Here is a 26,322-nt window from a genome sequence, read left to right as displayed (position 1 = left end):
ACGAGAGACCCGGAGTACGTTTGTACCCCACGGCGATTTGAAATCTTCCGTCAAAGTAATAATTTTCAATTTTTTTTTTTTTTTCATCGCTTTTCGAATTTTTCAAAATTTTGAAGTGGTAACGTCGTTTTGCTTATTAAAAAAGAAAAATGAAGAAAATCGACCGCGCGGTATACTTTTGTGCCCAATGTATAGTTTTGGTGCGCTGAGAAAAATTGCATTTGTTACAGTAAAAAGAAAAATTGAGTAAAACAGGTATCGTTAAAAAAAAACTGTTTGAATAATGTTGGCATTGCGAAATACGAGGTATGGGTAACCATTTTGCGCTATCGTCGATCCTTTTTTGGTTATTGCAACGCGAAATGAGTTTGTGAGGTTTACTCTACTTTTTTAGTTAACAAAGATTCAACGTCAATCTATTGCATTGAGCATTAAATTTTCGCAACAGCTACGAGAAGATATAGCAACGGTGATCGTAATGAGAAAAATCAGTAACGGATACTAGAGTTTGTGGTAAGGGCTAGAAAACTATTCTTCATTTTCTACATAGAACTATATTTTTCTATTGCGGTAAGAAATGAAAATAATTAAGGATTGATCGGTAACTGGAACTACAAATTTCTCTCGGTATGGTAAAAAAAAAAAAGAAATGCACGTACCATTTTAGGGTTAATTGATCATTGTTAATTGGCAATGCGTAAAGGCATATGTAAGGAGATTTTCTCCATCGTCATTCAATCAAATTATTACAAATATTCATAAGCTACGAAATATAAACAACAGACAGTCTCGGAATTATAGACTAAAAGTTAGATATCGATGCTTCATTTCAAAATGTTTTAAAATTGTTTGAAATCCGTAGTAGATTTTTTCAACTTCATAATTCAATTCAAACGACTATCTTCTAAAAAGTGATTGAAACACTTTTTTTTTTCAACGTTCAATTCGTTAATATCAGTATTTTTGTTCGTCAGTGATGTTCTCGCATTAGATGTTCACCGATACCAACGCGATAAAAAAAAAGTGTCCTTGTAAACTTGTGGAGAGTAGTCATGCGAATAAAATGAATCATCGTAGAATGAAATCGAACAAATTTGACAAATTATCAGTTCTCAGAAGAAGTTCTTTCAATTTATTTCACACCAAAATTGTATGACCCGCCTGATTTTTATCTGTCAAGGCCCATTTTTTCTGTGCCAAAGAATTCTGTGAAAATCGCTTGAAATGAATTTTCAAAAACACTAGAACATATTCATCAATAGAACATAACATCACCGATTATATTACCTATCGATTCATTTTAGACACAGCATTTTTCTGATTATAACTATAAGAAGCTGAGGAAAAACAATGATCGTCGTATTATATTTGCAAAGAATTTATTTACGAACCAGATGACTAATACGAATAATAAGGACTTGGACGAATTGCACGTTCAAGGCGTTTAAAAAGTAATATAAAAATGATATTACTCTGAAATTGATAGTAAACTTGTTTATCTTTTCATGTGAAATTTGGCAGTTTTTTCTCACACGTAGGTACATTAACGAAGTATGTTTTCAAATAAATTTAACGGGTACTCTATTGATTCGGGCCGCACCTTTCGAAAGCTGCGTATGTTTTTATACCATTCCCCGCATTTTTCAAGAACGTAATTTCACCTTCCTCTCATTCCGCATTTCGAACGCATTCCGAGGACTGTCATGGCGCTCGAACTCGACGCGCAACTTCGCATTGATATTCACCAAGCTTAACTCTGCCCACTGATGAGCTGGGACGAGGAATTACCTCACCTAGCAACGCCTACGTGCGGAGGTTGATATTCGCCTGGTAAATGTTGAAAATGAAAAAGGATAAACAAATGACGGAAAGAAGAAGAAGAAACTGCGACGCAGATGATTCTATAATTTTCAAAATCCATCATCCGACATCTCGATGCTCATATTTGCTTCGCGAATTACTGAAGTTTCTTATTCGAGGATCAACAAACCCGTTGCTGATCATATCCGGCTGATTGGATCACCTTGGATTAAATCTGACTAAATCGAATTCTTGCATCATTACTCAAGTCGTTGAATGAACTCGTTGATCAAGTTAATTATTGCCAGATATTTTGCGTGGAAAATAATCGAGGAGGAAATAATACCGAGGCGAATAATTATCACTCGGAATCGCGAAAGTGGGTTCAATTTGGGGCATGTGCTTAGGACGACATCTGGGATCCAGCGGCCCTTGATTTGTGCTCCTTGTTTCTGGTCCGGTCCAAGATCTATGGTCTTTCCACCCCAGAGCCGCTGTCCCTTCACTCAGTCATTGATGTATCGTTTCAATTGTCTCAGGAGCACGCCTGCGTTGCAGCCAATGTGACAAAGGGAGAGTAAAAACCATCGAGCATCGTCCGATTGTCGTTTGAAGAAAAAATTTCGGTCCGAGATCGTTGAGAGAAGTGAAAAATTACGTTTATTTATTTTATTTGTTTATTTTTTTTTGTTTTAACCACTTCGCCTTCGCCTTTACCGAGAGTAAAAGAGGGGAAAGATTGTTGTCTTTGCGATATGAGAGTTGCCAAGTTTGATAGTGGATAACTTTGGTTATTTCCGTTGATTCACGCATCTGTAGTTCGTTGATGTCTCGCATCAATCTTCTCGGATACTGATCGGGAGAAGATAGTATCGCACCGTCCGCTTCGCAAGCTCATACACGAAGTGGTAATCTTTCAAATCGATGAAAAAACCGTAATCTTCATTTATCCTCTGCCGGAACTGATTACTCAACTCGCGAAGTAAAGGGTTATTCAAAAATGTCCTCCTGACGTCGGTACCTTGTTGTAACCGCCATTACAGCACCACATAACCTAACTTCTCAATTTTAATGGAGTAAAATCGTAACATTTAGGGTTTAAAATTACTCAAGTCGTGTAAATTAATGAAAAGTAATCGATAATATACCTGCTCCAACATCCATACGCGAAAAAACAGGTCAACGATCAGTTTTAAGCCTGATTTTGACAAGTTCGATTTCTTTCCACCAGATGGCGCGCATGGATTTTCAAGCTGCTCACGCTGATCGGAACACGATTTTAGTCGTTTATCATCATCCGCGGGGAAAATTGCGCTAGCCGGACGAAAGGTATAATAACATAAAGGGAAGATAAATACTGTACAGCGATACGGAATTCGGCTGACATCAGAAAATTCGATCAAAATCGTTTGAATTCTTGTCCGAAGAGACGGATAGCCGACACGATTGTGGAATACTAATGTTCAGCGACGGGTGGAGGAGGACTGTTGGAACCGTGCCGGGGGGCGGAGGAGGGGGGGAACCTTTCTTCTATTCCATCTTCTTACCTCCCGTTTTTTTTTTTTTTCGTTCCCTTTGCCGAGGGGTCCTTCACTCTCCCTCTCTCTCTCTCTCTTTCTTTCTCTCTCTCGCGACGTACGCGGTGCGATGTCATGGTGTGCCTCCGGTTTCGAAGCTTCTCCTCCACCTCCTCCAACCACCTTCATCCTATGGATTCTTTTTCTGGTGGAAGCGTCGGTCCTGCCGTAGGCATTTTAAAGTGTCCCGCAATATTTATGAGCCAACAAACTCTCCCGCCCCCCGGAAAATGCTCGCGGGAATTGAGAGATTCTTGTTTTACGCTCGGCGAACGTCGATGCGTTTTGCGAATCATCCGATTCACCCTCTCCGATGTATAATATACTTGCGTATTCGGAATTTTATAGAAATTATGATCGTTTTCAATTTTCGATACTCTATCATCGGCCAGCTTGATCGATTTCGGAATTTGACGCAACCCGCGAGCTTTTTTTTTCCCCCTTTTTTTCCTTCTTTCCTCTTCTCTTGTTTTACCACTCGACGGCATCGATCTTAAACCATTAGCGACTTCGGTAGCTGATCCGAGGGTTCTTGCCGAGCTTTCGAAACCCCGTAGGAGAAGGCCAATTGACGAAAGCAGGGCGCGATATATTCAAACGGGTGAAACCGCGCGACAACCACAATTCTATTTGGTTCCCTGCAGGATGGAAAACGCACAACGTATGCCGGTCGGAGGGGTTCCAACCCTCCAATGCATACTGTCGGGGCACGTTTCCACCCCCAACCCCTTTCTCTCTCTCTCTCTCTCTCTCTCTTCGTCTCCGGCTGGTCTAATGGAACCGGGCGATTTCCCCGTTCTGAATTTCGAGCGAACAATGTACAATAGAGAATGAGATAGATAGAGAGTAAGACAAGCTTCGAGTGCAGGAAAATGCCGGAAAATTTCGCGTCTTCGTACGTTCTTCGAACGTGATATCAAACTTACGATCTTAAATTTAAAGTTATCTTAAAAAATCTTACAAATGGATACAATCGTTGCAAAAAACTGTTTAAATATGGAACGAATGAAAAGAAAGTAAAGTACGAGTGATCGTAATAAAAAGAAACAGCAATATGCGTAACAACATTTTACAACGATATATGTTATTCTCATTTTGTATATCCAGAACTATATTTTTGGGTTACAAGTTTTACGGTAATTGTAAACAGTTCGGGACTGTATCGTAATCGCAACCGGGAATTATCTTTGTATACAAAAATATCTCGAATATTTTTGAAGATAACTTCACTCAAGCCTCGCTATCGGGAAAAATTCAGGAAAGCTGGTTTTACGACTGAAATGTAGTTTTATCTCCGAGAGAAATGTTTCTAAGAACTCCAAAGTAGGTATGTGAGATAATAATCGCAAAGGACGAACGCGCGACACAATCGTAGTATTTTTTATTTTATTATACTTTTTAAAACATTTTTTCGAGAGTCGTCAGACTTCAAGAAAAGCTGAGACAGTTTCTATTTTTCACTACGGAACGTCTTGAAATGCTGTCGCAGCAGCGTGGTTCGAAACTGCCAGCACCTTCTCAGTTGACTTTTGAAATCTGATCCACACTTGTGATTAAACGAGGTGCACGGTATTGAATTTCGCTTGTGTCTACGTATCTTTCGGCTAGCTCACACCGGCTGAAAATCTTTCTCAGAATTCATAATCAGCCGCAACGTAAAGTTGTCGCGTATACAGGTTTTGATAAAAGGGTGACGATAAAATCTCGACGTTTTTTTTTTATACATCGCTCATCGTTGTACATTGTTAGAAAGAAGAAAAATAACACGTGATAATAAACGTCCACCTGTGAGAAAGAAATTAACAAATTCGATATCCGTTTATGCTATTTACGTCAAGCGTAAAACGCGCTTGACGGGGTTTAAACGGTTCGAGGATAATGGCGGGGGTCGCAGCTCGGTGAGTGAAGTCGGTAGATGAAAATCTGGATGTTAAATGGGGTGGAATTTTTGAATTTCAGAGGCTGCGTGTAAGGTACGAAAGCAAGCATTTTCTCCGTCGTAGTGCAGCGGCACGTCTATTCAAAGAGAAACGTTTCATTTCCCCCCGTTTATCGGGCATCACGGGGCAGCGGAATCGCGTCGTTACTTTTTATCCTCAGGTTTATTTTTTTATTTCCTTATTTCTCATTCGCTTTCTTATTCGTCCCCGATTGCTTAGCCAGCGAAGAAACAACCAGAAATCTCTTGTCTCAAAGTCGTCCTTTTTTCACAAAACAACAAGCTGAACGAATAAGAAAACCGCATTTCTAGCGGCAATTCCGATGATATTTACCGCATGCGAATGCCGAGGGGATGAATTTGGTATTCCGATGAAATCCCATGAAAATCGAACGTCAACGGAATTTGAAGTAACGTCCTTCGGTCGCCTTATTCTCCTTTACCAAATATCCCTGTATATTTTCATTTCTTCTGTCGTTTTTCACGCGGAGATTTTAACCCTTAAGCTGCACATCGGGTCAAAACGACCCCACGGCGTGTTCCATACACTGAGAGAAATTTTTAGTTCGGGTTACCGCTCAGTCCTCAACTATTTTCATTTTTTACCACAATCGAAAAATAAACTCCCAGGTAGAAAATGAAAATTAGTTTTCTAGCGTGCCTCGTTTTTCGTAATTTCAACAATATTCAAACAGTTTTTTCAGCGATACCTGTTTTACTCAATTTGTCTAGTTACTGTAACGAATGAAATTTTTCTCAGTGTATAAAAAACGTTTGGAACAATCTGATTCCATCCAAAATAAATATGGAAAATATCGTTAGTTCGTTCTTTTTCCAAAAATTCAATCTCGTCGCTCAGTATCTCCATATTTTTATTCATAAATTATATCCGTATCTTGAGAGTTACTCAGTCAATTTTCGGCTGAAAATATTGAAAATTCACCGAGTTACAATTTTTATTTATTTTTTTTTTTCGAGTCGAATGATCCATCTCCCGGTATTTGGTTACTTGATTATTTTTTTCTCGTATTGAAAATTTGATTTTGTTAAAAATAACATCAGTACGCAATGATTTTTGACACGGAATTTCCAGCTACCCCGACTTTACACCAATCTTACATAAAGAAGGTACGCAGCGTAAGGGTTAATGGAACGAGGTGAGGAACCGGACGTTCCCATCTTCGGATCCGGAATGAAGACTTCTTTGCCTTCTTCCCACACGAGTATACGTACTTGGATTATACAACTTGCAGACACACTCTTCTTCGTAACTGGCGTTGAAACGCTGGATGAAAACCTTCAAGTTTTAAGCAGAGAAACCTTCGCGTGGCTCAAAGCTCGTAACGAGTTGCTTGAAGTGCGAGTATAATGTGGAACTTATTCATAGAGAGGATTTTGTGTCCGTGTAACAGCGCTGTAACCCAACGTCACGGTCCGTCAAGGCCTCGATGACTTGTTCGTTTCTCGAACCTAATGTAGAAATCATCTTGTTTTTATTTAGTTTTTTTTCTTCTTCTTCTTCTTCTTCTTCTTCTTCTCGACACTCTTGTTACGTTACTACTTCCAGCTCATCTGCCGCGCTTGGTCATTCCCATGGTGTAAAAATATCAGGCTCGTTAGAAGCTCGAAATGTTGGTAAAAAGGAAAAAAGAAAAATGCATCACAAGCCAAAGATAGAAAATCATTCTTCTAAATAATGCCGGTGTGATTGTTTGATTTGTTTTTTTTCTTCTCTTTCCAATTGATATTTCACGAGCGACTTACAAATTCTTAAATATATTTACGATTACGAATAGTCTTACATTATTTTTACAGTCTTGAAAAATTGCGAAGTTTCTCATTTTCAAATGCCAGAAAGAAGGACGTTTTTATCGGTCATTGTCTCAAGCGGACAGAAAATTTTGTATCGAATGTATTAAAAACCTATCGTCACAGATAATTTATTTATCGTAGAGGCTAGAAGTTTTATTTAATTAGATTCAAATTTATTCGGTATGACGCGTCAGACAAATCATTAAATCCGCCAAATCGAGTGTTTCTTTTTTTTTTTTTTTCTAAGTTGGAACAAATATATCTTGTACAGATTTCTGTTCAAGCTAGATACTTTCGTTTCGATCCTGAGAACTTGCTGAACACGATCAAAAAAATGTAAAAATTCAAATTCGTAAACAACAGTTTTGAGAACACGTCAAAAGTGTTGCACGCGCTATTATAATGACTCTTGTTATATCCTCAGACTTAAAATATACGATATAAATTTGTCTAATTCGGTATAAATGGAAATTAAAGGAAAAAAAAATCCTGCAAGATCCGATTATCGCCTAAACACGTGGAATGAAAGGTCTTAAAAACGGGTGAACTTTTTTTTTTTACGTTGACCTGCCTATAAAAATCTCTCTCTCTCTCTCTCTCTCTCCCAGTGAAGGTTCGCAGAGACGTTCAACTCCGCTGGATCCCAGGGGAACGGAGCACTTGTCTTTATTTACCCCAAACGCCGTCGCGTTTTCCCCGCGTCCCTTTCGCGCAGTAAAAATCGCGTCGATTGGCTTTATTTGCCGATCCCGTGGCGCAGCTGTGTTCCGGAGCGGAATGGAAGAGCGGAAGAATGGAAAAACGGGAGAAATAAACAAGACGAGTGAAAGAAGCAAAAAAAAAAAAAAAAGAAAAACGTCGGAAAGCAAAATACAAATAAGAACAGAATTGTCAACGATCGGAAAACACAATCTCAACGAGACTATCCGCGCGTGCTTCCCTTGAACGAATCCAAACGCACTGACGACTACGGGGAGGGTGAAGAATCGGCGAAGGGTGCAGGAAAGAAGCAACCGAGATGAGTGGACGAGGGGTGAAAGACACCGGTTTGCCAGCTACAGCTACGCAAAGCATATTTACCAAACTCGCGCCTCGAGATTACAACTAATTCTATTCTCCGATCATCCGGAACCGCAGCGAACTTGATCAAATACTTGTCTTATTTATGGGGGTGGGTGTGGGGCAATTTTTGTGCCAGGATCATTTTTGACTTGTCAGAATATGCCACGGTGAGTCTTAATATTTTTAAATGAAAAGTTCGAGGACCCCAAAGCTACGATTGGGAATTTGTTATAAATCGTCTCTATAATACATTTTTCATCAACTTGAAATAATCCCCTGGGCCGTTTTTTTTATTTCTTAAAAATTCGTCAAAATTGCTACGTATAATAACTTAAACGCTAAATAAGCTGGTTCATTCTAATGATACGAGTTTGAATAAATATTTAAGTAAGTTAAAGTACTTGCAAATCATTATTGTAATAGTAACATGAATATTTTATTCAAGTATTTTTCAACAATCACTAAAAACTAGCCATATTTATAAAATTCATAAAATAATTTTTTTTTTTGAAAAAGAAATTTTTATTTGAAAAAAGTTACACGAACTTACAATGTGTATGTATTTTGTTGTTAGTACGTTTTGAACTAAAAAAAACTCAAAGTTACATAAAACAAAGGAGTAGCACGCATTCATTTTATGTAAACAAACCTATGTAAACAAACCTAACGCTTTGGAAGATTATTTTGTTCGCTGTTGAATTATTATTTAAAGGTGCATTATTACTAACGATCGATAAAGTAAATAATTGTCATATCGATAAATAGTAAAGTAGGATAAATATTCATGTTACTATTATAATAACGATTTGCAAGTACTTTAACTTACTTAAATACTTATTCAAACTCGTATAATAAGGATGAACCAGCTTATTTAGCGTTTAAGTTATTATACATAGCAATTTTGACGAATTTTTAAGAAATAAAAAAAACGGCCCAGGGGATTATTTCAAGTTAATGAAAAATGTATTATAGAGACGATTTATAACAAATTCCCAATCGTAGCTTTGGGGTCCTCGAACTTTTCATTTAAAAATATTAAGACTCACCGTGATGCGTGCGATTGCAAAGATTTCGAGAAAGGTTGTCATCGTTTCACCGAACAAGGAATGTTGAAAATGATGTTGAAAAAATAGTTTCAAATTCACAATTAGCTGTATTATACGACTCGCGAATATCGATAGAGAAACATAACGTAGCTCTATTTTTTTTTTTTACATTTATAATGGACATCGAATTTTATAGCCAGAACTCATACGTATATGTTATGTACTGTGTGAGAACGATATGTATACACTTTTTGCGTTTCAATTATGCCGAGTAACTGTTAAAGCTTCGTCAACCGGGGCACGGTTGAAATTTGGAATTTGAAATGTTGCGAAAATGCCTAATTCCGAATTTTTTAGCGGCGAAACTCAAAGTAAAGAAATCCAAATTTGACGGAACGAAAACCGACTACTCAAAGTTACAAAAGTGCAAAGTTCCGAAAGTGCGAGAGTGAGAAAATTTTTAAATATACTCTACTGAAAGTTCATTCTTTGGAACTTTGCTCTACTGTCGTAACTTGAATTTTCGGTATCTTGCATTTTGAAACTTTGAGAAACTCTTTTGTTTCATCAAACTTTGAGTTCTTTACTTCAAGTTTCGCCACAAAATAATTCGGAATTAAGGCGCTATCGGTAATTCAATCCCGCGGTCATTGACCTCGGATTGAAACTTCGCAAATTAGCGTCGAGCATTGCCATTAAAATCGTGTATCAATACTGTTCAACGCGATTCTCCTTACGGAAAGTGAAAGATCTAATGCCAATAAACTTTCGGCCAAAGTAATCCGCGTTCGAAACCACCTTGCAGCCGGTTTCGCCCCACAATGTTTTCACGAAACTGACTAAGCCTAGTGACTTGGCCGTACATCCCTGTATACAAATGCAGGTGGCTGGACCCCGAGGGTTTATGGCCCCCAGTTGTGTCGATCATCCCGGTCACCGAAGGGCCAACAAAGGGGCAAGTAACAGAACTCGTTTACATACAAACGACTTGCAAGCTCCTCGGAACTTGTTTCAATGAACCCTGGATTTGAGTCACTGTCCGAATTTACGTCGATCCGCATTGATGCGAGGGATAAGACGAGCGATCATCGTTATTTCGGTACAATTAAATATAAACCGACGAATCATTTTCCGTTTGCGTTGCAGAAAAAAAAATAATTATGAAAGGTAGAATTAAATCATTATCATACCGGACCATTTTCTCTGGGTGAAACCCTTTCGAATTATTTTTAATTGAATTCTCCTGACGCAATTTCCACCCCCCGCCAAGCTCCGATAAAACCCGAGTCGAGGATTTCGTCTCCTTCGCTATTCTGTATATTAACTTCAATATTCTTCTCGCTCATATTTCTACGCATCCTGCAGTAGTATACCTCGGGCATATTCCACGTATACACATATATGCGGTGCAGCCGCACGGAATTGTCGCGGAATATTTTATGCCCGTCGAGACCGTAACCTACAGATGGTGTCCCTAGTACCGCATATTTTTATCGGGAACACCGGTGCTCCTCCTGTGACGTCGCAGCATATCCAATGAACCCCACGGGACACACCATTCTTATATCGAAACCACCACCCCACCCCTCCCCTTTCATTCCCCCACCGTTCCCAAAATTTTATCCGCTCCTTGTTCTCCGCTTCCCTTTATACACATGTGTCTTTCCACGATGGTTTCGAAGAAGAAGACACAAAAATTTAAGAAAATAATTGACGATGATAATAACAAGAATAAGAATAATAATAATGATAACGGTGATTTGCGAAAGCTGGCGCGTGATTTTCGAAATCAAATTTCAGGCGTTATATTGGCTTGCCAGATTCGCCTCCCGTAATTAACTACGACGCGAAAGAGTTTTGCGGGTTTAACCGAACCTCGGTTATATTATTCGGGGGCGATGCGGGTTGCCCGAAATTAATTTAATTAGCGGTAGGATGTCTGGCCCCAAACTCCTGTTAAATTCTCATTAATAACATCTGTCGCTGGCTCGCACGGTTCGCCACTCTCTGGGTATACCGTGGATGCTATGATTTCCAAAATTTCAATCTATACGTATCACATTGCGCTCACAATGGATTCACTATTTATACTACACGAGGTGAGCAGCTATCGGTAAAAGAGTAATGCAAAAAAAAAAAAAAAATGCCAGTGTCATGTAAGGTTGAAAAAAGTTAAACCGTAACTGATCGATTCGAATTTCATCGATACAATCTCGACCTTGTCGTTAAAAAGTAAAAATTTGATTACGGAAAGTTGAGTCGTTGGTTGTGTACTTTAGAAAATAATACAAGCTTTTGTAAACCGCAGCTTTTGATCTTTTGTATTCGTTTTGTAACGCAGATTCAGATTACGACTGATCAGAACTCTCAACCACGAAGCTGCGGAAGGTCTTATTATCTGTAAAACGTTGAAGCGCGCAAAAGGAATCCAGTTTAGCGCAGAATCGGGAGCGAATCGCTGGTTAGCCGGGTAATTATAAAGGCCATATAAGCCTGGAAGCACGCAACCGGACAAGCGTGGCAACACACGGGGTAGGCAGAGGATCGGGCGCGAATGGAATCCGAGTGGCGGGAAATTTGAATAGTTGAATTTATTGAATTCTACATAAATTTGGGTTAATTAAACGGAGCGGTGGCCGCGTTTGAGTGAGACGCCGATCAGCTCGCAGCGGCGCGATTTCCTCGCACAAGAAATAGCAGCCGCGCGCAACCAGCCTTCTCAACGATTTAGCATAAGAATGGGACCCCATTATCCATAGATTCAAACGGGAAGATACGCGCAGCCGAAAATGGCCGAAGCGGTAGCTAAGGGGCTGGTGACAGATGCTATGTATGCAAATTGTCCGCCTCCTACGGAGGATAGAGAAGGAAACCCTGGCTCTGAAGTGCAGTCTTGAATCTCTGGCGGCGCCTCTTCTTCCCGGGTGAGAAAACCTCCGTGAAACGATAAAACCGGCTCGCGCGCTTATTCGGTTAACAAAGGAAATAACCGTAGTTGGGGAAATGTGTTAATTGAAAAAGAGAGGAATGAAGGAACGTTTCAAGACGACGAAGGGAACGTAAAATCGACGAAGACGAACGAAGGAGAAAAACAATTTTCGATGATTTTCTTACACCCAAGTTATGTCACCCTAACGTTTATTCTCTTCTCGCTCTTCTTTAGCTTCAGAAATTGCCAATAAAGAAAACGAGATTCTCCCGAAACCCGAAAATTGTACCGAAGGAACGTTTTTTTTTGTTTTTTTTCTTCTTCTTTCTAATTTCAATTATCATCCAAACTTTGACACGCTTTCTTGTCAGTTTTCGGAATTATTGTTGAAAAGATGAAATCAATTATAGGTTTTATGCTGTTTCCCCCCCCCCCCCCTTTTAAAACGTTCATTTTGCAAACTTCAACGAAATATCGGTTATATATCTAATCTCTTCGTGAAATTTAAACCATCAACTTCATATTTCTAATTCTGTTATATTCTTTGCAAACCAACTAATTCTCAGGATAATTTCTTGTCTGAATATTGTGACGGTGATTCTGACCCTTTTCGTTGATATGAAAAGCCCTCAGCCAGTAGCACTCTGCGGTTTATAATTTTACGACAACTTTCAAAAGATGTCTCTGATAATTGCCGTTCCATTTGAAACCCATAAAAACAAGCATAACTGTTCGACTACTTGATTCCCTTAAAAAAAAAAGACCTGTTGAATTGTTTCCGTTATACTAGAAAGTCGCTACTTTGAAACGCGGAGAAGAAAAACCAAAGGAATACACCGGTAACGATTCGCGGTGTGTATTGGTGCGGTCTGAATGTTGCGCAAACTGGCATACGTGAGTGTAAATAATAGCATAGCCGTAGTAATTCCGTACGAAGGATAATAAATTATGGTAGACCGTCAGAAGCATGTTGCAGCCTTCTTCTTATTCTCAGCCTCTATCTTGCTTATGTACACCGCAACACAACGTGCCAATATCCGAACGGAGCAGTGCCTGAAGTAACACATCGAAGAATTCTTTCCCGTTCCCGAAGTACATTATTTACAAAAGGTATTGCAAAAGCCGGTGTATCAGCTGTCGATAATCACAGAGTAAATTTCGTTCCTCGCTTCGATATCTCGAACCCTCAGCGCTTGCCTGAACAATAACCGCAAAGAGAAGAACTCCGACTTTGGTTCGATATTGCGATGCGTTAGTGAGACTTCGCGAAGGTTGAACAAGTTTCATCGCTCCAGCTACGCGGGGCAGATATGAAATTAAAGAAGGTCGAATCCCGCAGCAACGGACAAAGGCGGATGTGCTCCGCAGGGAGGAGAACCTGCACCAGGATTCAGGATTAAAACCGAGCGCACCTTCAAAGGGTGAGTTAGACGGCGAATGCTCGTAGAATGAGGGAATGCGATAGGACAGGATAGAAATGGAAAGCGAAATACGACCTGAATTTCAATGTCCCGGCGAACTTCGTGCTTGGAAAACTATATCGGAAAATAACAGCTCCCTCTGAGGAGGGGCAGAGGACTCCGTTTTCACAAGGACTCGGGCAGCCGTTTCATCCCCATTCTCATCCTTGGGATATAACCGAACGCTACTTTCCAAGCTCAACAAACTGCCAGGCTCCACTCATTGTTCCCCGGGTTTTTTATCACCGGAATTAAGACATTCGATAAACGTTTTTTTCTCCCTTCAAAAATTAAGACGTCCTCCGTCCTCCCCTCAGCTCTCAAAGAAGGCTCAATTAAGCATCGCCGTTTTCACTTGAGAAGAAAACGGATGTATACATATATTCAGGTTTTCAGACTTGTTAGCGAACGGATGAACCTGATTGTCTAAACTAAAAATGAAAAAGGAAAAACAGTTCAAAAAACCTTCGGCGTTTAATCATTTTCAAGTTGTTGATATCTTATCTCGTTTCATTCCAATTTGCTCGGCTCCATTTCAATCAAACAGGTATGGGGGATGTTGTTTCTTTCCAAATCACCATCGTTGTCGCAAATAATGTCGACGAAGATTTTTTAAACAGTTTCATCCCTCGTCCCAACTTTTTATTCAAACGGACGGAGCCGATTCATCCTTGAAGATAATTCGGAATCGATCCGAAGCTTGTACTATCGTGAGATGATCGGTACTGCATTAGATCCGTAAAGATCCGGATCCCTCAAGCTTTCAAAAGTCTGGGCATGTTACCTGGGTAACGGATACTTTCGACGTGCGAAAAGACAAGGAAAGGAAAGAAGGCGAGGAAAGAAAAGTTTTCCGAGATCGCGGAGTGAGCTATCAGCCAGCAGTGTTCCACGGAACATTATGCAGGCTGATCCCCCATGGATGGGCCATCATACGAAGCTTATACCAAGTTACGTCGACGCTATACGAGGCTTACATCCCATAAATGGTGGGCTGTTCAGCGACTGTGCCCGAGCTATTTACAGTTTGATCTCGTACATTAGAATCGCCTTATCACAGACGGGGGTTTTAGAGTTCGGTAAAATTGGCGTTGTTATATTTCGTCGGCGAATTGAAAATTCGAAAAAAAATTCCACCAGCGGACGAATCAATCTGGAAAACAATCTAGAGGTAAACAGGGTAAGGAAAAAACGAGGGTGGGAATTTCCCGCTGAGCAGACGAAATTCTGGTGAATCTTTTGGGTCCTCCTCTTTCTGGTACATCCTTAGAGTGGAAACCCATCCCCCTGGTTTGAATCTCGCCCAGGATTTCCACCGCCTCTACAGAATCGTCGAAATCCCCAACGATAAAGTATCACTGGCGTAGCTTCTGACGGATTTCAAGTTTGTCCCTCGATTCTCACCGGTTCGGAATTCGACGAGCGTTTCTCGGGCTTGCACCACTGGATCTGGTAAGATATCCCTTTGTCTTGAAAGCTCCCTAAAGTACCGCGTTGAAGCCAATGCTTATCTTAAGCTCACCTCTCCCTCCGCCCCCCCTATAAATCGAACTTTCCAAAGCTCACCGCTATTTACTTTATGCATACGAAAATAACGCGACTGTCGTTCGTTACCATTATCCGCGGTGGTTGAGGATTGAGCTGAATTTTTCAAGAGGGTAAATTCATCCGCTAATGAAAATTGATCTCCGTACGGGATGAAAATATTTCACTATACTTCAGCAAACCGATATTCGTTCATCCTGGAAATGACATTTCAAATTCTGTCCGGTAACAATCGTGATTAAAAATATAATATTCTGTGCTTGAAAATTTTCCATTCAATACTGCGAAGTTTACATTAATTTTATCGAATTTCCGTATCACTGGAAGATAAATTTCAACAGTTCAAAAGTAGGGGTACAACAGCTCGGCGAGTTTGAGTAATGCCTAAATAACGAGGGCTGTTTTTCACATTGACGAATTGTTCTTGAAAAATTCCTTCCGAGACGCGCGGTGCCAAAATGTACCCAGTGATAAATGCCCGGTAATACGACAATATAATATAATAATAATAATAATAATAACATATAGTAATACGAAAGAAATTCCGCCGAGTTTTTAACCCCCTGCCCTGCAGTGAAGAAATTTCTGGTAATATATCAAACGCCGTTCTCAACTTTTTCGTTTAATAAGTTGGGGTGTAATTTTTCACCGTATATACAGGCGAAGGGGGAGGAACACGTTGCACTGCTCAATTCGAAACTCTTCGAGGTCCTGCGTCACGGGGTGTCGGGGATGAAAGGCGGCTCTCCTCGTCTATAGTTCGAATCGTTTTCGAGGGTGTCTGAAACATCTCGTGCTCCCTACCGCAAAAACGTCACGCTGTACTTCCGCGTTTCGAGGGTTATAAAAAAAAAAAAAAAACAAGAAAATGGGGAGGGTGAAATTTCCGGTATAATTTCCGAAAAGAGAAATTGCAAAACCGGAATGAAACTACGACCGGCGTCAAATCGTTTTTGATTCGGATCGAATTGGCAGGATGAAACGATTAACGATGTGGAAAGATCGGCGTATATTCCGCATGTTTGCGCGATTATAATCGTCGTTCCAGTGAAAAGGGAAATACGCGTGTCCGTATAATGCACTGGGCTTTGGTTTAATGACTAGCTGGTAGAGGAAAAATATACGATTGCCTAGAGGAAAATTGAAGCAATTTAAAGTACGGTTAAAGCTTTTAACAAAATTCCCGTATTTTCTTGGTTGAGTTGTGGTAGAGTTTTGAATTTGTGCATGGTTGATACACCGTACATGTATACGCTTATTACGTATGTATCTCTTCGTAGAGTGGATCGTATTATTATAACGCTCACTTCTGCGATTCTTGCTCAAGAGCAGTTTATCGTGACGTAAAATTAGCATTTTTTTTTTCTGCGTAATAGAAATACGACTGTTTCGTTAACGCGTTAACTAGATTGTGTTTTCCTTACTTTAGCTCACAGTTTTGACGAGAATTTAACGAAGGTTGATAACGATCGTTCGTATTGTAAGCAGAGCATTGATGAATTAAACGAACATCCTCAGTCAGTGGATTTTTAATAATTTGGAGGGGAAAGAAACCGTGATTTTATTGATCGTGAATCACTAAACCCATCATCATATTTTGGAATATCAGAAATTTATGTCAGTTTATTTGCCAGTTCCACAAAAGCGAATCGGTTGACATTACAAAGCGTTAATTTGAAGATTTGTATTTTTTCAACTTCAAGGGTCTTTATCTTAGTATAACAGATTAAAGGATTGTGTGTTCAATGAATACCGAGATGGAATTTCGGTAAGCAAAAATTTTTTTTTTTCACAAACCTGTTTAAACATTGTTCGAAAAATTATGTGAGAGTAGAAGAAAAAACACTTTTACTGTAAACCCCCCTCCTGTTTCTGTACACGTCAAAAGCTTTTTTTCCGAAGAGTCACCAAGCATCCAGACTCAAATTTAACATGAAAACTTAACGATAACTGCGTCATTTTATAAAAAAAAACATTGTATTTTTTTCAGATCCGCATAACTATCGACGATTGTCGATGACGGACGAGCTGAAACAAGGGGACCATCAAAAAGGTATAATATGATTCATATATAAAATAAAAATCATGTGTATTTTTCCTCTTATCCTTTTTGAAATTCGAAGTTACTATTTTCGCGACAATACTCCGACGTAGTAATACAACGACGGAGTTTCGGATTGAGACAGTAATATCAGGTCGTGATATATACCGAGATGTTTGCATCGAAGCGAGGAGAGTAGTATTTGCTTTGACACCTTTCTCCGGGGGAAGTTGGAAGCCTCTGGGGGATTTCTGGCGTATCCGAAGGACCCTCCATCCATCCCTCCTCGAAGAGTCGTCGTCGTCGTCTGGTGGAAGAGCTAACAAACTTATCCCGAAGGCAGCGGGGCGCACCGTGGCAAACTCACTTTCTTCTTCCTCTCTTCTCTTCTGTCTGCTCTAAGGTAACCCGCAGAAATACCCGTAAGAAAAAGGAGGAGAAGAGAGAAAAAGAGGAAAAAATATATATATATATATCTCACACTGCGTGAGGCGAAGTTGTGTTATATACGAAAACCCGCGGATCAATATAACACTGTGCGAAATCACTCACCCCCATAAATTCTCCCCGCGTTATGCGAATGCGGTTCACGTTTTTACACATACAAACCGACCGACATTCGTCACTCGGTCTACACAACCGTGGAACGTTAGCTGGCTAACCAACTAATCCAACCATTATCCATACCGTTATCACGTATAAACCCTGCAAAAATAAATAAATAAATAAATAAATAAAAAAGAAAGCACAGAACCGAATAGAAAGTCAGTCTCCGAAGTGTACGATAACGTTTCAGTTCTTTCCTCAATAAGGAAGTCCGTAGTTAGAGGCGTCCACGTACTCGTACCGAAGGTGCATGCCGACATTTTACTTCGAGGAAATGATTCATACCGATGTTAAAACAAGCGATTGTTTATAACGTATAGGAGCAAGCTGACGTAAACCGCATTCGCAAATGCACCCGCTTCAGGCTCTTTGTTGTTCATCTTCAAGCTCCGTTACAAGTGCAAGGCGCAGCTTTTGCTCCCGTGCCATTTGCGCCGTATCGGAGATTCGAAACGAGCCTCCGGTCGTAGACTATCGTTACCGCCGTGTAGGTAAAAACGGCCCTCACCTTTCTAATCGAGTGGTGCGTGAGAGGTTCGAAATATCGCGTAGTCATCCCGGCCTCACTGCGGTGTCACGAATAAACCAACTGCACGTGATATCGTTTGGACTAATTGAATCGACTGCCCGCTGATAATCGTACGAGGTACGGAAGGATCTACGGACTTACTCGATGGTGTTCCTGGGACTCGAATTGGGCGCTAATCGCGTCGGCCTGCATCCAACGTCGGCTATTACCGCTAATCCGATAACTCAAGATTGGACCGAGTGCCCGCATTACAGGCATACGTGTATGGGTCTGGTTTATTAACGGCGTATATATCAATCAACGGTAATTCGATGGGACCTGAACACTGCGAGCATCCTACACACCTACAGCGACTACCAACGCGCATCCTGAAGAGGTTATCGCAAGCTGCGCGTCGACTGTTGCCTATCAATGTATCTCACATGATGCGGGACTTGACTTGTACGAGCTGCCTACTGCCGTTTTTATCACGTCGTTTAAATACCAACCGTACAGTTAATGCCCGAGGCCCATTGCCCGGCGTACGCGATAATTGTACAGGGTCCGTGGCTGCAGTAGCGTATGCGCAATGTCACATCACTCGGACGATGTGGCCAAGATTGTCGGAAAACACAGCGCGAATGACCGGATGATTTAAAGATAGTTTATGGCACTGTAATAACACTGCAGGTTTAGAATTGCATTTAAATTCATTGAAGAAACGTGTATGGAAGTACACGAATCGTTGGCGAGGTCGTCCTTGTGGTAAATGCCAATGAGCCGATACTTTGTTAAAGCGAAGTCTCGTTCTACAACGGCTTTAAATGCACTTCCAGTCGGCAGGTGTGTACATCGTACAACGGTATGATAATAATCGATGTCCAGATGGCAAGGTACTCGAAAATAAGTCTACAAGTTCTCCGGACGACGTGTCCCTTTTGAAATATTTCGGATTCCTGCGGTGAGGCAGGTTTTCGGGTATTCACGTGGAGCATTAATGATCGGGATCAAAGAGGAGCGGAATGTGCCGGTCCCTCGAATCTGGCGAAAGCTGGAAACAGGGTCATCGGATGGTGCTCGTGGTGCGTTAATTTGGTGAGAAGGTACCAAATCCTGGTAGCCACCGAGAGAGAACCACTGACCACATAACCAGCATAGCTTGAGGCCGCATGCCTGTCCCTGTCCCTCCGCCTTCGTCCTCGGCCCTCTTCCTTCTTCTCCTCCTTATGCTCTTATGCCATTCACATACTCTCCACCGAAATGCCTGCCTACTGCGTGTACGTACGTACGACGATTCGTTCAGTCACGTCGTACGGCCGGTGTATATGGTACCTTGGTACACCATGCGCCATAACCGCTTTGAGATAACTACGCGGGCACGCCAAAGCTTTACGGGGAAAAATGAATTTTACAAGAACACGAAGAAGTCGGTCCGCGATTATACAATTTTTACCAACGAGGGACCCATTCTACTTAGACCTCCTCGTAAACGTCCATTTATGATCGACCAGGGTCCGTAACTTCCATGCAATCACGAACATCGTTCAATTCATGGATCGTACTCCCAGGCTTTCACGGACTTCCAAAGTGGCGGTGAAGCTTCTTCTTCTTCTTCTTCTTCTTCTTCTACTTCTACTACTACACTACTGAACCTCTGACGGAGATCCGCGATGCCAGAGGTCGCTGATCCTGTTCTCATTTATCGAAGGAAGCTGGTACTCTTGTTTTGACGCACACCTTCACGAGATTAGCTGCGTGCAGTCAGTGCACCTTGTAGTAACCGCCAGTCGAGCTGCTCCGGCGTCAAGGACTCAGAGAAGGTCGATGAGCGGACGTGGATGTTTTAAAATTTCAGAATTAATCCTGGGCGATCAGGGGTCGAAGGTCTTCGAGGGCGACGCGGTTCGGCGCTGCGCGCCACCAAATGATCATTATAACCGCACCCCCGGGGTGAAAAATGAGGGTGTGGATCGGAGCAGCGGAGGCTAAGTAAAGTGCTCGGGAAAAGTTTAAGTCGAGTGGATTTCCCTGTCATTTTCTTCTCCGTTACTTGACTCGGTTATACAACGTGCGGAAAAATCTGGCTTTTATTAAACCCATTTATATCGTAAAGTGCCCCTCGACGCGACTACTTGACGCCTGCTACCGGTGCAGGGTATTCACCTGATCTTTTCAATGCGAACACCTTTCTCACTAACTCCAACACCGCGCTTTTCCCCCCATAAACTTTACCACGTTCGGCTATAAAACCATAAACTACAGGGTGTCGGCTGTTGCCAACAACCCTTAAACGCCATTTGAAGAACGTTTTTCAAGATTGTCATTTCTCGCAAAAGAAAAAAAAAAAATAGAAAAAAAACACCACCACCATTCTCGGTCTTCGTTTCTTTTCTCAGGGCTCAATTCTTTGTTTATTTTCAATAAATGAGATTTTGCGATTTGCAACAATTTTGCAACGCGTAGCCGCGGGAGTGTGTTTATACACAGTCTTTACCGTCTCTTCTCGAACTAACTTGAAGCTGTGAACTTCTCGTCGTCTTTACCTCACAAACAAGTGGCTTGTTTGTATTGACATTCGGTCTACAACCTCCAATAAGTAGAAAAAAATGTCGCGTGGCTGTTTATTATTTCCGACGCGTATACGTCACCTATACAGCATCTTGATCGCCGAGAGAACAGTATTTTGTGAATTTTTAGCCTTGCAAATCAAATGATCGATATAGTTTGAAATAAGTTGGTATAAGACTCGCTTTATAAGCCTGAAGCATGACCGAGGTGTAGGATTTCTAATCCCAAGAGCTCCGCATGGTGCACCGTGTAGTGTACCTATATATACATCTACACATGATACTCGGAGTAAAATAGTCCGTGGCATTCCGTACCGTAAGAGAAATTCGACACCCTATACTTTTGTTATTTGACTGGAGGCTGAAGAGGGTCGGAGGCTGGGAACACTTTGCGTTATGGGTGTCATGTACACACAAGTAAACGGAAACACGTGTGGCACCTATGGCCTCGATTACAACCGTGGCAGAAAACAATTGAGCGTAATGCGATACCGTGTTCCACATATTACAAACGAAACGATTCTCTCTCCTCTTCGATCAATTCGTACCTACGTGTACGTCAACTAAGAAGCCAACTCTGAATTCAAATTCTCGTATGTGCTTGTGTTTGCCTTTGTGTGTTTAAGTAACGAGTCGAACGCGCGAGGTAATTAATTTTGGAAGTTGAAACGCCGGCTGCACCCACGTGTTATACACTCTACTGGGAATTGTTCAGTTGTTTGGTCTATCATAGCACCATTACTTCACTCACCAGTTTTGGAATAGGTGCTGAATCATCAAATGTCGAGATTGATTGCATTTGGATTTACCGAATTGAAATACCACTTTTTAAAAGTTTCGTCATGTTTCTCCTGATTCTGGAAACTCGTGGTATCTTAGATTCGATAAGAGTCTGAAACATTCAATCGAAATTGGAGTAATGCAAAAGTGGTAAATCAGTTTCAAAGTTTCAAACGTCTATCGATTATTAGGTTATCAACCGACGTATGACTCTCTTTTTATTTCGATCTTTACACAACCAACGAACGAAATGGAATGTCGAGGAATCAGATGATCGATACCTAACGTCCTCTGTTCCATAAGGTTTCGTAAAGTGAACGTCGTGTTGGATTTGTATAAAACCGTTAAAACACATCTAATTTCGATAAAGACAACGCGTTTTCAGTGCGGTAGCTGTTGATCACTGTCATCGGTGAAGCGTACAAGGTGCGGACGTTACATGGCAGGGTAGCTAATAACTGCAACGGGAACAAGCCGTAAGCTCGAAGTTATTACAAAGAGAGTTTGAAGGGTAAACGCTGGGTCCAAGACACAGGCATATTTCTTGCGGCAGGCTATAACGCGCCAGTATTAACTGACTTAAGGATCCGGCCTCTCTCTCTCTCTCTCTTTCTCTCTTTCTTTCTTTCTTTCCTTCTCCTCTCCTCGAGGAATCGCGAGTTCGCGACGCAACAGCAGCTGTACCATGCGTACTCCGTACGTGTGTATGCATTTGTACATACGTATTACGGATACGTAGAATCCCGCAGTACAGATACACGCCCCTAAGAAACGTTTGTACGTCGACGGTCTGCCGCGTTACCACCGCGGGTTCACTGACTGCATCGGCAACCGGGTATAAGCTCACGGCGAATAGCAGCGGTCTTATCGTTTGACTAGAATTCAAATCTCCCGTGTTGGATGTAGAGACAAAAGGAAGCGCGTTACGTTCAGCAAGAAAGGAATAACACCAAGAAAACATGCTGCGAATATTCCCTGAGGAGAATTACCAAGCTCGATGAAACTGGGACTCTCTCTCTCTCTCTCTCTCTCTCTTTTTCTCCGGTACATGTAACCGCTCGCAACACATGCAGCGAAGAAGAGGAGAGAACGAGAAGAAAAGATATGGAACAACAGCTGATAACAGGAGCGGAACTTACCACACTTTCCCATTAATCCACTTGGATATAAACCTGTCGTATGAAAGACCGCGAAAAAGCACTAGCTTATATATACCTTGAGATATTTTCAATCTGCTCGGATTGTCTCTTTTTTTTTTTGAATGGAATGTTGCCTAGCGTACGAGGCTTCGATGCATGTTTTGATCTCCTTGTTCTATGAAACTCGCCTTAGGACGGCTAGGACGTTCTGTTAAATTAAGGAGCTTGAAAGACATCTTGGAACACGGTACAAGAAATACCGTGGCGAAAGAAACTATTTCAGTGGTGTCGGAGACGCTGTCCTCTTCTATCCTCTTTCGTTGCAGTCGGACTCTCGAGAGGAAACGAATTGATGATGCTTTGAAGAAAGGAAGCATAAAAAAAAAAAAAAAAAAAGGAAAGGAAGAAAAAACAACAAAAACGGTGAAAGAAGCAGAGGGCACACGGTTTAATGACGAAGAACAAATCTCTGGAACGCGGACCGAATTTAGAATTGTTTCTTCAAATATCGCGGGATTGTATTATGAGATAATATGTGTTGAGGATTTATTTGATTTTCTCATTTTCGTAGATTTTTTTTTTTTTTTTTTTGTTTTTGTTCTCGCGCACCGTGGTTTCATATTCACACTTCATCGCTGCGTTAAATCATTCGGATATTTCCACTCTGGGTAATCAATTTCGTTCCCATGCCGTTCGTCGAAATAACGAATCATCGTGCTTCGTTTGTAGATGATCGGTACGAAAATGGCGTCGAATTTTACCGGTCAACACATTACGAGTTGTTAATTACACGAAGCACGAAATAGGAATGTTATTGAAATTCTTATACGCTAATGAGCAGAAGAGCTACTTAAATCCAGCTACGATTAGACTCGTTAGACGAAGTTGCGGCGTAATTTTATCCTGAGAAATCACCCTCGAAACACCGAGAGCGGATCGCTGTGTCAGAGCAGACGCGGAGCGGTCAAGAATGATGGATACAAACGGTATAATAACCGGCCGGAATACATGAAATATACATGTGTTGCCCGATAGAATCAAAGCGCGGAGCACTTAACACATGACAGCGTTAGAAAGGCCCGCAGCTCCGGTCAGGCCGCGTTAATCAGTTTATTAATCCCGTAATGCTCCGTAATAACTGGAATTTCAAACCACCCGTCAGCAGACCGCTCCAAAATGGTATTTCAATTACTCTGGATAACTGGGTCCGAGATGTCTCGGCTGCTTTTTCGACCAGTTTACACTAAACCCGAATTCCCATGAATTACAACGCGCGTAACATTTTTCGCTTCATGAGTCGCTTCTTGGTGAAAATTAAACTCTACCTGTGAACGTGGTCAAGACTGCTCCAGGCTCTGCTCAACCTGCAAAATGTGAGATTCGGAGACCTTGATCTGAGATTGCCGATCCAGCCTGAAGACCTGCTCCGCTTTATACCGGTATCCTGCATCGTTGCTTGAGTTATTGTGTGAAGGAGTGTCGAAATGTGCGTGTATATCCTACACGTCGAGCAGTGTAGAAGGTTCGCGTATTATTATATCAATATCTGCGTTACGTCATCCTGCGGCAGCAGCACTTTGCGCCCGAGGATCGCGCAACCGCGTAATCACTTTGGCTGATCACCGTGATTCCGAATCTTGAATTTAAAAATGAGTAATTCGGCGCTCGATCCAATTGAGGCGACTGCGATGATCGGATTTATCATTTTCACTGTATTATTTTTCGACACTTTGTTTATCCTTCCACCTCACCGAGCATCAAATTATCCACAGCGATTTGCCGTCCGAGGAAAAGAGACAAACTGCGCAGCGTTATTTATGTACAGGAACAGCGACGCGAAGGCGAATCACCGATCACGGACTCGGATCTCTCTTCCAGCCGTTGCAGACAGTTCGAATCGCGCCGACCTTCGTTTTCAATACCCGGTCGAAAAAGGCTCGGATGAATTACAACTTCGCTTAGAAAAAAACTCGGTCCTTCCTTTAAAGAATGACGCAATTAATCCTGCCGCAGTTTCGTTTTAATTACAAGCCAAGTTTTTCGAAGACTAACGATTTCCGCCCTTGTACCGATCGACTATCGAGGCTTATGAAAGTACGTCTAAAGAGACGGAAAGAGAGGTGGATAAAATCTGAGATATCTCGGTATTTTCATAGAATTTTTTAAACATCTTCTTATCTGCTCGTAAAGCAGCTCCCCGAGTTAATTAAGAGGTTTTTCATGTTCTTCTTGTTATTTTATTTATATCTATTTATTCACTCTCCACTTCACTTCGCGTAGTATGCTTTTAAGCGGTATAACACGCCCACGCGTTAAACTCACCGTGTACAAGGTATACGCACGCGATCGATCAGCCACGAAAAGGTTGAAATTTAATCGACTGGTCCCTTCTACACGTGTGTGTGTGTTTGTGCGTGTGTCTGTGTAATTAACAATATGCCGGAGAGATTAGAAATCTTGTACAGAAACAATCCTCTATATCCGATCGATAACGATTATTTTCACTTCGCCGTTACAATATGCAACAAATTAACGGCATCGTCGTGTATCATTGCAAATTAAATCGCCACGTATGTTGCACATAATTGCTTTAAAAAACTGTGCACCGACTTAATTATCACACACACACTCGCGTTTTCTGTTTTACGGAAAAATTTTGCTTTTCTCTATCATAATTATTTATTACCGAATAACTTTCAACACCGATGTGAAACCAATGCTTAACTCGCAACGCACGTTTCGAGGAATCTTTCAACCGGCTCTACGGTAACTTGCAGACGTACACGAGATGACGATGATCGGATGACCGATGCTATAAGTTTCGGTCGAACGTGTCGACGACACTGACTGAGCAAAAGAACCGATCTCTCAGCTATGTCGATTCCTCCACTCGACTGCGGCACGACTCTTACAACCTGCTACCACTGTTTACTATAGCAGCAACGAGGAGGGACGTACGTACACCTATACCATCGAACAACTCCGCGAGTGTGCGTCTGTGTCGTTTGAGTGCCGAGAGTCCGGTTAAAATAGATCGACATTAAAAATATTCGGGATGCGGGAGCATTTTTGCTCTTGAGGAAAAAATCGACACTCGCGAACTCGAATCTGAAGTCGTTTTTGAAAAAAATTTACAACAGTGATCGTAATGAGAAAGAATAATAACGGATATTAGACTTTCCGGTAACAGCTAGAATACTGATTTTCATTTTCTACCTAGAACTATATTCTTCGATTTTGGTAAAAAATGAAAATAGTCGAGGACTGAGCGGTAACCGGAACTAAAAATATCTCTGAGTATAGGTACAACATTGTAGGTACGTAAGGTAAAAATCTCAAGTGTTTTGCACGCGACTTAATCAAGCAGCTGATTGTGAGTCTATCAATTCGTATCGGCGATGAAATATCAGCCTACCTTTTTTCAATTCTGTTGGTAAATACTAAAACCGGTATTCATTGCTCTGCACGGATTGTTTAATGTGGTTACTGTGTACGAATGTGTGTGTGTGTG

The 26,322-nt window shown here is 41.3% G+C and overlaps 1 protein-coding gene and 2 long non-coding RNA genes across 4 annotated transcripts in view; 2 read left to right on the top strand and 1 right to left on the bottom strand.

Moving 5' to 3' along the window:
- Nucleotides 1-26,322, bottom strand: part of LOC124305433 (protein prickle-like) — a 116,200-nt gene that overhangs the window by 55,351 nt on the left and 34,527 nt on the right. Inside the window, exon 1 of one of the 2 annotated variants that reach the window (XM_046764876.1) lies at nucleotides 24,137-25,696. The exons of the other annotated variant lie outside the window; for it this stretch is intronic. Within the exon in view, the coding sequence (XP_046620832.1) occupies nucleotides 24,137-24,261 (125 nt within the window). The 5' untranslated portion in view covers nucleotides 24,262-25,696. Of the gene's footprint in view, nucleotides 1-24,136; nucleotides 25,697-26,322 lie in introns of those variants that run through there. 2 annotated transcript variants of the gene reach the window in all.
- The window catches only part of LOC124305439 (uncharacterized), a 70,788-nt gene that overhangs the window by 34,530 nt on the left and 9,936 nt on the right, over nucleotides 1-26,322 (top strand). The window contains exons 4-5 of the long non-coding RNA XR_006908384.1: nucleotides 17,161-17,223; nucleotides 17,325-17,614. This is a non-coding gene — a long non-coding RNA (uncharacterized LOC124305439). The remainder of the gene's footprint in view (nucleotides 1-17,160; nucleotides 17,224-17,324; nucleotides 17,615-26,322) is intronic.
- Nucleotides 319-9,785, top strand: LOC124305443 (uncharacterized). Its single transcript, XR_006908388.1, has 3 exons — nucleotides 319-331; nucleotides 506-510; nucleotides 9,718-9,785. It is a non-coding gene; the product is annotated as an uncharacterized LOC124305443 (long non-coding RNA).

This window comes from Neodiprion virginianus, chromosome 5 (assembly GCF_021901495.1).
Source record: "Neodiprion virginianus isolate iyNeoVirg1 chromosome 5, iyNeoVirg1.1, whole genome shotgun sequence".
NCBI classification, from domain to species: domain Eukaryota; kingdom Metazoa; phylum Arthropoda; class Insecta; order Hymenoptera; family Diprionidae; genus Neodiprion; species Neodiprion virginianus.
The sequence above is the reverse complement of the archived record's forward strand: the minus strand, read 5'-3'. Positions and strand labels throughout refer to the sequence as shown.